The 14,056-nt window shown below is 39.3% G+C and overlaps 1 protein-coding gene across 11 annotated transcripts in view; it reads right to left on the reverse strand.

Annotated features, from left to right (window-relative positions):
• The window catches only part of CNOT10 (CCR4-NOT transcription complex subunit 10), an 81,616-nt gene that overhangs the window by 35,054 nt on the left and 32,506 nt on the right, over nt 1-14,056 (reverse strand). For all 11 annotated transcript variants that reach the window (XM_082725833.1, XM_082725825.1, XM_082725831.1 and 8 more), the window contains 3 exons: nt 12,280-12,397; nt 7,066-7,215; nt 5,033-5,235 (listed from right to left, as the gene is read on the reverse strand). In XM_082725833.1, coding sequence (XP_082581959.1) covers nt 5,033-5,235; nt 7,066-7,215; nt 12,280-12,397 — 471 coding nt within the window. The remainder of the gene's footprint in view (nt 1-5,032; nt 5,236-7,065; nt 7,216-12,279; nt 12,398-14,056) is intronic.

The raw sequence follows: 14,056 nt of genomic DNA on the forward strand, positions 1-14,056 counted from the left end.
AACAAAAATAATACACAGTGCTTAAAAAATACATGCTTGGGGCGCCTGGGTGGCTCAGTGGGTTAAGCCGCTGCCTTCGGCTCGGGTCATGATCTCAGGGTCCTGGGATCGAGTCCCACATCGGGCTCTCTGCTCAGGAGGGAGCCTGCTTCCCTCTCTCTCTTTCTCTCTGCCAGCCTCTCTACCTACCTGTGATCTCTCTCTGTCAAATAAATAAATAAAATCTTTAAAAAAAAAAAAAATACATGCTTAAAAATACAACAGAACTGTTCTGAGTAAAAACTATATATTTTTTTGAGAATATATATATATTTTTTAAGATTTTATTTATTGATTTGAAAGAGAGAGACAGAGGTCACAAGTAGGCAAAGAGGCAGGTAGAAAGAAAGGGGGGAATCAGGCTCCCGGTTGAGCAGAGAGCCTGATGCGGGGCTTGATCCCAGGACCCCAAGATCATGACCTGAGCCAAAGGCAGAGGCTCAACCCACTGAGCCACCCAGGTGCCCCAAGTAAAAAATATTTTTAAAAGATTTTATTTATTTATTTGAGAGATAATGAGGGAGAGAGAATCTGAAGCAGACTCCACACTGAGCACAGAGTCCAATGAGGGGCATGATCGCACAACCGTGATATCATGACCTGAGTGGAGACCATAAGTTGGACCCCAAACCGACAGAATCACCTCTCTGATTGGAAATTTTGTGTCGAGGAGGTAGCCAAGCAACATTAATGAAAAATTACAGAATGTGGATATTCTGAACCAGTACCGGGAGAGACTTCCATTCTGACTTCTTTTCCTTGTGGTAGTGATAAATTTAGAATGATTCTGATTCATTCACACATTTTTTAAAAAGATTTTATTTATTATTTATTTTATTATATAAAATATTATATATATAATAAACATTGTATATTATTTAATTATTATTTATTTTTATAAATAATAAATATTTATTGTTTATTTTGACAGAGAGAGAAATCACAAATAGGCAGAGAGGCAGGCAGAGGCAGGGGGCGGGGGGAGAACAGGCTTCCCATTGAGCAAAGAGCCCTATGCAGGGCTCGATCCCAGGACCCTGACCATGACCTGAGCCGAAGGTAGAGGCTTAACCCACTGAGCCACCCAGTTGCCCCAGATTCATCCATACATTCTTTCCTGATCTTTAAGGTCATCCACACAGATCAGATGGATAGATTGTGAATATGTAATAGATGAAAACAAAGATGGAATGGAAATAAAAATCCACAATAATAAACTATACTTTAAATAATACACCAATAGCCAGAAAGTGTGTCAGATGAGTCATGATGTCAAAGAATCATATGTAATTAAAATATTACTTTATACTGCCATAACAGCAATAGCACTCAACATATCTGAGTTTCAGAACTAAGAAAAATAAACAACACATTTTATTTATATATTTTAATAGTCGTCTCTTACATTGCTTAAATACCTTCCTACAATTACATCTACATTCTGTAATGAGCAGATCTCACATATATTACACCGAACCAATAAGCGTAAGCCCTGCTTCTGCTAAAAGCAGGTCTGAAGCAATGAGCATCACATAAACAGGACATAAATCATCTCAGCATCACCAATTTAACAATTGGTTCTTCTTATTAAAAAATGAATTTATCTACTTATTTTTAAAGATTTGAGAGAGAGACAGAGTGAGAGAGTGCACAAGAGAGGGGAGGGGCAGAGGAATAAGCAGGGACCCTGTCCCCAGGACCCTGGGATCATAACCCGAGCCAAAGGCAGATGCTTGCTTAACAGACTGAGCCACACAGGCACCTCCAAAATGGTTTTATTTCTGAAGGTACAAACTGCTTTGTTCAATATTCCTTCTATACTGAGTAAATACATTTTATGGAATTTTATTTGGAGTTTATATTACTTACTGGGATTTTGTTTTCCCCCCTTTTTTTTAAGATTTTATTTATTTGAGAGAGAGAGAGGGAGAGACACAGTGAGAGAGGGAACACAAGCAGGAGAGGCAGGCAGAGGGAGATGCAGGCTTCCCGCCAAGGAGGAAGCCTCATGTGGGACTGGATCCCAGGACTCCAGGATTGTTACCTAAGCCGAAGGCAGATGCCCAACAACTGAGCCACCCAGGCACCCCTGGTTTCTGGTTTTATTCAGGATTATTTTGGGGGTTGTTTTCACTGTCTTTTAGGGCACTTCAGATCCTTTTTAGAAGGATTAGCATAGACATAGATAATTATTATTATATTTTTTAAAGATTTTATTTATTTATTTGACAGACAGAGATCACAAGTAGGCAAAGAGGCAGGCAGAGAGAGAGGAGGAAGCAGGCTCCCTGATGAGCAGAGAGCCCGATTCGGGCCTCGATCCCAGGACCCTGGGATCCTGACCTGAGCCAAAGGCTGAGGCTTTAACCCACTGAGCCACCCAAGCACACCTAGATAATTATTTTTGGTAAAGTCCTATTTGTAGCACAAACTGAGTGTTCCGAGATTCACCAAATTATGGCAATCAAGTCATCTTTACCATTTAAAAAAATTTTTTATTTACTGGGGCACCTGGGTGGCTCAGTCCATTTAGAGTGGCTGCCTTTGGCTCAGGTCATGATCCTAGGACCCTGGGATCGAGACCTGTGTCATGCTCCCTGCTCAGTGGGGAGCCTGCTTTTCCCTCTAACACTCCCCCTGTTTGTGTTCCCTGTCTTGCTGTGTCTCCCTCTCTGTCAAATGAGTAAGTAAAATCTTTAAAAAAAAAAAAAGACTTTTTATTTATTTCAGAGAGAGTGTGTATGAGCAGGGGGGAGGAGCAGAGGAGGGAGAGGGAGAATCCCAAGCAGACTCCACACTGTTGAGTACAGGGTTGGATGCAGGGTTCCATCCCATAACTCTGAGATCCCAATGGGAGCCAAAACCAAGAGTTGGATGCTCAACTGACATAGCCATCCAGGGCACCCCTACCATTTTTTAAAAATCAGAAATTCTGGGGACGCGTAGGTGGCTCAGTTGATTAAGTGTCTGCCTTTGTCTCAGGTCATGATCCCACAATCCTGGGATTGAGCCCTGCACTGGGTTCCCTACTCAGCATGGAGTCCGCTTCTCCCTCTCTGTCTGCCCTTCACTGCCTTTTGTGCACACTCTTTCTTCTCTCTCAAAATAAATAAAATCTTTTTAAAAAAATTAGAAATTTAGAGCTTTGTATAAGAAAATTGGGGGGAGGAGGATTTCATAATAAAATCCATAGAATGAAGACAATCCTAAAGGTATTATTTCTAAAAATAAGTAATTTTAAACCTTACTGTATTTCTCTACTCCTAAGAAGATCTAATTCCCTGGTTTCCGATAACTATCCAAATGAGAGGCCTCCAACCCTTACATTCATCAATGGAATAAAGAGTAAGAAATTTCTAGGGGCACCTGGGTGGTTCAGTGGGTTAAGCCGCTGCCTTCGGTCAGGTCATGATCTCAGGGTCCTGGGATCGAGTCCCACATCAGGCTCTCTGCTCAGCAGGGAGCCTGCTTCCTTCTCTCACTCTCTCTCTGCCTGCCTCTCTGCCTACTTGTGATCTCTGTCTGTCAAATAAATAAAATCTTTAAAAAAAAAAAAAAAGAGTAAGAAATTTCTAGAGATTGTTTTAAAAAAAAAAAAATAAATACTACCTAGAATTGTGAGTTAATTTAAGAATTATCCAATAAGGGACGCCTGGGTGGCTCAGTTGGTTAAGCAGCTGCCTTCGGCTCAGGTCATGATCCCAGGGTCCTGGGATCGAGTCCCACATTGGGCTCCTTGCTCGGCGGGGAGCCTGCTTCTCCCTCTGCCTCTGCCTGCCTCTTTGTCTGCCTGTGCTCGCTTGCTCTCTCTCCCTCTGTCTCTTACAAATAAATAAATAAAATCTTTAAAAAAAAAAAAAAAAAAAAGAATTATCCAATAAGAAAGTTGTATTTTAGGGTGCCTGGGTGGCTCAGTCAGTTAAACATCTACCTTCGGCTTGAGTCATGATCCCAGGGTCCAAGGACTGAGTCCCACATCAGGCTCCTTGCTCAGCAGGGAGCCTGTTTCTCCCTCTCCCTCTGCCTGCTGTTCTCCCTGCTTGTGTTCTCGCTCTTCAAATAAAATCTTAAAAAAAAAAAAATTGTCTTTTAAAAGACAAATCAGACTTAAATAAATGATTAAAGCCCTTCAAAGACAGCACTTATCTCTTCCCCTAGTGGTATATACATACCAAATCATAAACTACTTCAGTATCATGTGTGAATACTGCCAGGCAAACATACTTCTAAATGTTAGTTTTTGCAACTGTTCCTCAGGAAGTGCTGTTCAGCAGTAGAAGGAGCGTAAAAACTTCTATATCATCTATGGCAGGCAAACCAAAGAGCACAGCAAGGATGGGTGGGGGATAGGAAAGGGGGTGATACAGGCATCTGGTAATTCTGATACAACCTTTCTTCTACTCCTACTGACCACTCCCCACTTGAGATTTCAAAGGCTTCCACCAACCACTACATGCAGATAATCTAGGCAAGGACACCCATGTAAACTGGCCTAATTCTCACAGTCGCTGGTGACAAAGGTGTGAAGGAGACAGCCTGATAATCCATGAATTCTGAACCATTTACTGAATCAAAAGTAAAGCCCGTAGGCACCAAAGGAAAGGTAGTGTTGTACAGTTCTGTCCACACTCATGGTCTTAGTCCTACTCTAACCACCTGATGCACATACCATACTCAGGCCAGGCCACCAGATGATATGGAACCTGACCCAGCAGCTAGTAGATCACTGTTCCAACAGATATGGCCCTCTCGTTGACTTCACCTCTTTAATGCGACTGCTGATACAGCCTGATATATTTTAAGAACCAGAATGTTAACAAATGACTTTAAGAAACTAAATATTTTATCCAACTGTTAAAGAGCAGACTATCTTTATAAATTCCCTGAGAGTTATAAGAGAATGACGTCTTGTGTGTTTCCAAGTATTTTTTGTTTTCTATGTAACAAGCAAGGGGAGGTTTTTTAAACAAAAAGATATCCAAGGAGCACTCACCCCCTTATTTGCAGCAATGCAGCATTCAGCCAGCCTTAGCCAGAGGCGGGGATTTGCATGATAAACCTGAACAGCTTCAATCAGACACTCAAAGGCAGCAAGAGGTCTTCCAATGTGAAGAAGCTGAATGCCACAGTTATATAGCAACTCATACCTCTTGTTGGTTAGCAATGTACACATGGGTCTTCCCGAAAATTTCTTGCCTAATGATACAAATTAGGTAAAAAAAAAAAAAAATCATTAGATTAAAAATAATAGTTACATTGAACACACATTACATAACATTGATGTAATTACATCAATGTAATGTATTAATTACATTAATTACATTACATTGAAAATACTGTTAAATACTTAAATACTACCTTGTTTAATACCATGGACCCCAGTGTGAAGTTTTTGCTGTTGTTGTTTTAATGATTTTATTTGACAGAGAGAGCATAAGCCAGAAGAGCAGCATGAGACAGGGAGAAGCAGACTCCCTACTGAGCAGAGATTCCCAACATGGAACTGGATCCCAGGAACTCAGGATCATGACGTGAGCCAAAGGTAGATACTTAACCAACTGAGCCACCCAGGTGTTCTAGACCAGTATAAAGTTGTAATAGCTCTCTGCTAGTGATGATCTTTATCTTCAACCCCACAAATATTCTCCAGAGTCATCTCAGTTGCTTGTGCTGGTGTAGCCAGAAATGTCTCTTATTTGCCAGCTCCCCAGGTAACAATGGTCCAGACAGGAAAACAAAGATAGGACCCACTGACTAGATTCTATGAATCTTAAACCACCTTGCTACCTTTTTAGAAGATTCACTTTCTTTTTTAACTTTCATTTTGGTTAACCATTTTATTGTAATGTGCTTTTTTAGCCAGAAGTATTCTGCTAATGTTAGCAGGGGTTTGGGAACCTATGAAAATAGAAAATATACTGTATCTATGACGACTATGGTGTATTTGCTTATTTGAAGTTTCATAGTCTACAACAAAATAAGACTACTTATAATTTTGGATACACATTTCATCAGTGTTTTTATGTTTAAAAAAGCTAAATAATTGGTTGATTTTAAGCATTCTAGGTCAAGGATCCATAGCATATGATTATTAACATAAGAGACTTCAGGAATTTGCTCAAAGATTATCAGGTGCAAAAAATTAAAAAAATAAAGACTGTCAGGCTGCCTATAACATCCCATGTGAAACCTTGGAAAGAAGCTATAATAAAACTAGTTTACGGGCACGTGGCTGGCTCAGTAGGTAATTTCAGGGCTGTGAGTTCAAACCCCATGCTGGGCATATAGCTTACTTAAAAAACAAAAGAAAACAACAACAACAAAAACACCAAAAAAAGTAGCCAAGAAATCTTGGTAACATACTTTGCTTTGTAACATTATCCTAATGGATTACTGATTTTCAAATCCATGAAAAAGTGAATGTAATTTAAATTTCCTTGATAATTACTCCTACCACCTTGCTATTTGAAGTGGCCATATCTACGAAAGATCCCCAGAGTCAAACCTGTTGGTCAGGGTCAATGTTAATTGTAGGTAGGTACATATGGGTGCATTTTGACTAGACACTGATCACCAGCTACCTATTCTTTTTATTTTTTTAATAATTTAAAAAATTTTTAATAAACATATATTATTAGCCCCAGGTGTACAGGTCGGTGAATCGCCAGGTTTACACACTTCACAGCACTCACCATAGCACATACCCTCTACCTACCTTATTTTTAAAATTCCAGTATAATTTACTTACCATGTTATATTAGTTTTGGGTATACAATACAGTGATTCAACAATATTTTTTTTTGTTTTTGTTTTTTTAATTTATTTTTAAAAATTATTTTTATTAACTTATAATGTATTATTTGCCCCAGGGGGTACAGGTCTGTGAATCATGAAACTTACACACTTCATAGCACTCACCATAAGTGATTCAACAATGTTATACATTACTCAGTGCTCAGATGCTTGATCTTTAAAATCATGCTCTCAAGTAGTAAAATACAAACTGTCCACCAGCAATGGGCTCACCTGGATCAGTGCTGCCTGCACTGAGCTGTGCACAAACATTGTCATTCTCCTGTAGAGCCTTTTTAAAGTAGAAAATTCCCAAATTGTGCTTGCTCATGGCAAAATGGATGCAACCAAGATTATTCCAGAACATGCATCTCAAGCATTCACCTGACAAAAACACAAATAAATTTGTCCAAAAATGTTACAGTTGACAAATGCCACACAAGAATTGGCAGTGCAACAGCAATTCCACCTAGTCCTTATGGAAAAGTTTACAAGGCATCTGAAATTCAGGACATCTGAAAATTTTCTAAGCTCCTTTCCTTTTTAAAATCTTTTATTAGAGGTGCCTGGGTGGCTCAGTGGGTTAAGCCTCTGCCTTCGACTCAGGTCATGATCTCAGGGTCATGGGATCGAGTCCTGTATCGGGCTCTCTGCTCAGCAGGGAGCCTGCTTCTCCCTCTTTCTCTGCCTGCCTCTCTGGCTACTTGTGATCTCTTTCTCTCTCTGTCAAATAAATAAGTAAAATCTTTAAAAAATAAATAAAAAATAAAATCTTTTATTAAAGGTGATAAACTAACCCTACCCATTGATTTTCTTAGCTTGCTTATTAATCTCTTCTTCTGATTTTTAAATAACTATAGGCAAATAATACAATAATGCAAAGGACAAAAAGTAACATTAGTAACAATATACACATTGCATCCACACAACAAAATATTATGTAGAAACTTCAAAGAATCAATAGATATGGAAACATACTAAATGAATAGCAAGAACACATAAAACAGTATAATATCCGCTTTTGCTTGCTAAAGTCTCCACTGTTCTTTTAGTTCATCTTTAAATATCACTCGCTGAGCATCTATCTTCTCAAGCTTATTAGGCAATTGTATTTCTTTCTTTCCTTCTTTCTTTCTTTTTTTTTTTTTTAAATTTTATTTATTCATTTGAGAGAGAGAAAGTGAGAGGGAGCATGAGAGCTGAGAAGGTCAGAGGGAGAAGCAGAGCTGGGAGCCTGATGTGGAACTGGATCCTGGGACTCAGAGATTATGACCTGAACTGAAGGCAGTGGCTTAACCAAATGAGCCACCCAGGCGCCCCAGGCATCTGTATTTCTTTTTTCTTTCTTTTTTTTTTTTTAAAGATTTTATTTATTTATTTGACAGAGAGAAATCACAAGTAGATGGAGAGGCAGGCAGAGAGAGAGAGAGAGGGAAGCAGGCTCCCTGCCAAGCAGAGAGCCCGATGCGGGACTCGATCCCAGGACCCTGAGATCATGACCTGAGCCGAAGGCATCGGCTTAACCCACTGAGCCACCCAGGCGCCCCAGGCATTTGTATTTCTTATCCTGTAATACACACACACTGCTTCTTTCTGTTCTTCACCCATTTTTAAAAATTTGGTTATGGACGTTTTTCCTATTGGTTACCTGTTAGTATGCTACAGAATCCTGTCACATCTGTTTAAAATATTGTCCTCATGGGCGCCTGGGTGGCTCAGTGGGTTAAAGCCTCTGCCTTCAGCTCGGGTCAAGATCTCAGGGTCCTGGGATTGAGCCCCGTATCAGGCTCTCTGCTCAGCAAGGAGCCCGCTTTCTCCTCTCTCTCTGCCTGCCTCTCTGCCTACTTGTGATCTGTCTGTCAAATAAATAAATAAAATCTTAATAAATAAATAAATGAAATATTGTCCTCAAAGCCAGTGTGTCACCTATCTTATGACCTGCTTCAGTGTGTATGTATGTGTGTTTAATCATAAAAAGTTTTATATTTTTATGTGGTGATACTAATCATCTTTCCTAAACTCTACGGTTCTTGCATTTTGGATGAAATTTACTCAAGTCTCCCCCCCGACAATATTAAAATATTCAAGTTTTCTTTAGCTGCTTTTATGATTTTTACATTTCAACCCTTCATTTCTCTGGGCTTTATTTTGGTGTAATGAAAGCAACCCAACCTTTAGTTTTCTTCTTGTAAACTGCTTCCAAATACTCCAAAACAATTTACTGATAGTCGGACAGTATATCAGTAGTGATATAAAATGCCGGACTTGGGGTGCCTAGGTGGCTCAGGCGTTAAGCATCTGCTTTTGGCTCAGGTTATGATCCCAGGGTCCTGGGATCAAGCCCAGAATCAGGCTCCCTGCTCAGCAGGAAGCTGTTTCTCTCTCTCCCTCTGCCCCTGGCTTGTGTTCCCTTTCTCACTGTCTCTTTGTCAAATAAATAAATAAAATGTTTAAAAAATAAAAAAATAAAATGCCAGACTAGACTGACAAAATTAACACTCAGAATAGTTAATGCTTAATACTGAAATCTAAGATTCTCTTCTGATGTGTATTTCAAAAACACAAATAGTAGACTTCAGCGGAAGATAGCAGGATATACATTAAAATATTTAAAGGAGGCTGCCTCTGGTAGTGGCATTGTGAACAATTTAAGGAATGTTCTATTCCCGAATCTTCTCCAATAAGCATATTTTATCAGCAGCAAAAACTAAATTTTACAAATGAGAAATGAATGAAATATTTTAAAACTAACAACTATGGAAAAATACTAGTACATAATATATATAACTACTATATAAAAATCTTTCCCATTAGATCTTTTTTTATTTTGAAGATTTTATTTATTTGACAGAGATCACAAGCAGGTGGGGGAGCAGCAGGCTCCCCGCTGAGCAAAGAGCCCGATGTGGGGCTCGATCCCAGGACCCTGAGATCGTGACCTGAGCCGAAGGCAGAAGCTTTAACCCACTGAGCCACCCAGGCGCCCCCATTAGATCATCTTAACTGTTGACTAGTCAACTATATGTCCTGCTCCTCACTCCACTGTAGAGCCTAATAGTATTTTTTTAAAAGATTTTATTTATTTATTTGACAGAGAGATCACAAGCAGGCAGAGAGGCAGGCAGAGAGAGAGAGGGGGAAGCAGGCTCCCTGCTGAGCAGAGAACCTGATGCGGGGCTTGACCCCAGGACCCTGAGATCATGACTTGAGCTGAAGGCAGAGAGTTAACCCACTGAGCCTAATAATATTGATTCTGAAATCTGTATCAAGACAACCCTAAGCAAAATTTTCTCAAAAGATACTGAATATTTAGTCTGAAAGATCATTTCAGTTGTTTGGCTGTTACGGGCCTCTGAGGGGAAATTATGACAATAAAAAAAGCAAAACCAAAAATTTAGCAGAGTTAAAAATGGGTACTCAGAATAAACAGAATATCCAAGAGAGGGGCACCTGAGTGGCTCACTGGGTTAAAGCTTCTGCCTTTGGCTTAGGTCATGATCCCAGGGTCCTGGGATCGAGGCCCACATCCAGGCTCTCTGCTCAGCAGAGAGCTTGCTTCCCATCCTCTCTCTTTAAAAAAAAAAAAAAAAAGAATATCCAAGAGAACTGTAATGGAACAAACTGCTTTTCTCCATCTTTTACAACCCCACTTAACAGAATGGGTAAGGGGGAGGGGGCAGTGAGTATGTCTGCAGGTATGCTTTATTTTTTAAGATTTTCTTTTATTTATGTATTTGACAGGGAGAGAGAAAGAGAGAGCAAGCACAACAAGGAGGAGCGGCAGGTAGAGGGAAAGCGAGACGCAGACTCCCTGTTGATCAGAGAGCCCGTCTTGGAGCTTGATCCGAGGACTTTGGGATCACGACCTAAGCCAAAGGCAGATGCTTAATGGACTCAGCCACCCAGGTGCCCTTGCATGTGTGTTCTATCTTCGTATCTGAATAGAATCTAAAACAAAACATCCCAAAAAACTTATTTCATCTGTTGCATTTTAAGATTTTATTTATTTATTTACTTATTTGAGAGAGTGCATGCACATGTGAAGGCGGGGAGGAAAGGAGGGGGAAAGAATCCTAAAAGCAGACTCCACGCTGAGCACAGAGCCCCACGTGGGGTTTAAACTTACAATACTGAGACCATGACCTGAGCTGAAACCAAAAGTCAGAGACTTAACCAACTGAGCCACCCAGGAGCCCCCCATCTTTGCATTTTAAACTTGGGATAAAACATTTTCAAATGTTTGACTTCACTTCTTGAATAAATGGATTTTCCTCCTTTCTCCCCATAAAACAGCATTGATGTGAATTTAACAGAAAGCCTCAAATTTTACCTTTCATTTTACCAACAGTATTAAGCAACTCATTAAAATTTTCTTTTTTAGACAGGGAGAGAGGCAGAGGCAGACAGAATTTTAATTAAACAGGCTCCACACCCAGCACAGAGCCCAGTGCAGGCCTTGATCTCACTACCCTGAGATCATTACCAGAGCCCAAATCAAGAGTAGGATGCTTAACTGACTAAGCCACGCAGATGCTGCTCCTCATTAAAACTTTCTTAAAAGGGATGCCTGGGTGGCTCAGTCCCTTAGTCCTCTACCTTTGGGTCAGGTCATGATCCCAGAGTTCTGGGATGTAGTTCCCTGTCTGGCTCCTTGTTTGGCAGGAGGCCTGCTTCTCCCTCTGCCTGCCGCTCCCCTTTGTTGTGCTCACTGGCTTGTTCTCTCTCTCACTCTCTGACAAATAAATAAATAAAATCTTAAAAAAACAGCAACTTTCTAAATAGAGAACAGATAATGATAATTACCTTCTTAACTTTATAGAAATATTTTTGTTATAGTTAATAGTCTAAAAAATCATCATATGCTCACAGCTTTTATGGGAGAAAAGGGAAAAGTAAAAACATTATCATCTCATTTCCTTAAAAGATTTCATTTCACAAAGTAAAAGCCCAAGGACCTTATGTCCTGGACATAATTGTTGTTGGCTGGTATTAAAAAATGAAAGGAAAGAAAGCATATGTGAAGTGAAAGAGAAGTTTACTTTTAGAAGCTTCTTCTAAAATGGAAATAAATAGGGGTACCTGTGTGGCTCAGTAGGTTAAACATCCAACTCTTGGTTTTGACACAGGCTCTAGGATCATTCCAGCCTCAGGCTCCGCAACCAGTGGGGAGTCTGCTTCTCTCTCTTTTCTCTTTCTCCCCCAACCCTTTTTTTGGCCCTCCCCGTGCACACTCCTGCTCTTTCTAAAATAAATAAATATATCTATAAAATAAATAAAGTGGAAACAAATAATAGAATAAGTTCTTAAGAATTTTTTGCAGCAGAAATAATAAAACATTTCATTTTTAAAAAATCAGCAAAAATCATACTGAAGAGCACTGGATGAAACAAACAACAATAGAGAGAAGAGCCAGGAAGACAATACTAGAATTTCACAATTTTCTTTTACCTGTTTTCATGAATCCTGGATGTTCAGCAATGTTTGAACTATTTAATAGCTTCACAGCTTTCCGATAATTGCCTCTTAAGTACTCAAAATTGCTTTTAAGAAACAGAGAGGGCGCAGACTGTGAAGAAAATATAAGTTGCTTATATTTTGTTTTCAGATGTCTATTGTGAGATAATAATCATACTGCTGTACTGGCATATATTCAAGAGCATAAATGAATCATTTAAGTTGTGCTCACAAAAAACTGTAGCTTCACAATTTTTCATTGCTTTCACGTTCTAAAAAAATTAAACCTATCAGAGAGCACCTTATCAACTGAATTAAGGGTCTGCCTAAAAAAAATACATACAGTATATATGGATAAAAATACAGATCATCAACAGACCGCCTTCATCTATTATACTACTAACTGGAAGTCAATTTAATTAGGTCCTTCAGTTCAATGACTGTTTAGAAAGACTGGAGGTCTCCCTTATTTTTTAGGGTAGATGCACATTCATCAGAACCCAAAGGGATACAAATAATCCAATGCCTTTCCAGATAGAAAAAAAGAAGTATCATTCTATGGATGGAAGAATTACCTAACAGAATGCCTTATTTTTGAGAGCTCATCTTGCATGTGACAAATTTCACATTTTGGATGGCAGACCATGTTTCACTTCCCCTAAGAATCCTCCCAGTGGAGGATCATCTGTATACCTATTTATTTATTTACTTTTTTACTTTTTAATTTTTTAATTAACATATAATGTATCATTAGCCCCAGGGGTACAGGTCTGTGAATTGCCAAGTTTACACACTTCATAGCACATACCTTCCCCAATGTCCATAACCCCACAACCTTCTCCCTTCTCTCCTCCCCCCCCCGGCAACCCTAAATTTGTTTCGTGAGATTAAGAGTCTATTATGGTTTGTCTCCCTCCCAATCCCATCTTGTTTCATTTATTCTTTTACTACCCCCCAAACTCTCACATTGCCTCTCAACTTCCTCATATCAGGGAGATCATATAAGTGTCTTTCTCTGATTGACTTATTTCACTAAGCATAATACCCTCTAGTTCCATCCACGTTGTTGCAAATGGCAAGATTTCATTTCTTTTGATGAACCATACCTATTTAGAATGCAAAAGCATGCACAGATCTACAAACTGAACATTCATCTAGGAGGACATCAGGGATCCTGGTTTAGCTAAGTTCACTTTAGCTTAGCTATAGGCTTTTCTTCTAAGTCCTTGTTCATGCTTTGCTCTTCCTCAGGTTGAGGAAACAAGGGCTTCCAAAGCTTATTCCAGGTAGCAGTACTTCCTCCTGATTTAGGTATTACTACTACCCTGCAATACAATTATTTATTTTCCTGTTTCTCTCTTCCTGGTGATTATGGCTTCTGTTAAGGCAAGGATCATGTCTTTTATCTCAAAAAGATTTGATAATGGTTAGCTGGCTAATTAGGTTTTTCCCTCTTAGCCTCAAGTCTACCCTCCTCAGACTTTGGCTACAATTTGTTCTCCTCAAAAAAAAAATCACTTGAGTACTGACCCAGTGACTAATGTGGATCCTGCCTAGGATTTCTAGGGTCACTTTTCCTGAACCATTTCTACTACAAACTATTGTTTGTAGTACAAACTACTACAATAGTTCAAAACCAAATTATTTCTCTTTATTACTTCGTACTTAAAATGTTAACAGTTTTCCCAAAAGCATCAAGAATGTTCATAATTCTTTCTCCTCCACCATCTTAAAAATTATGTGATCAGTGGGGGAGTGGAAGGAAGGAGTA

This window comes from Mustela nivalis (genome assembly GCF_964662115.1).
Source record: "Mustela nivalis genome assembly, chromosome: 1".
NCBI classification, from domain to species: Eukaryota; Metazoa; Chordata; class Mammalia; order Carnivora; family Mustelidae; genus Mustela; species Mustela nivalis.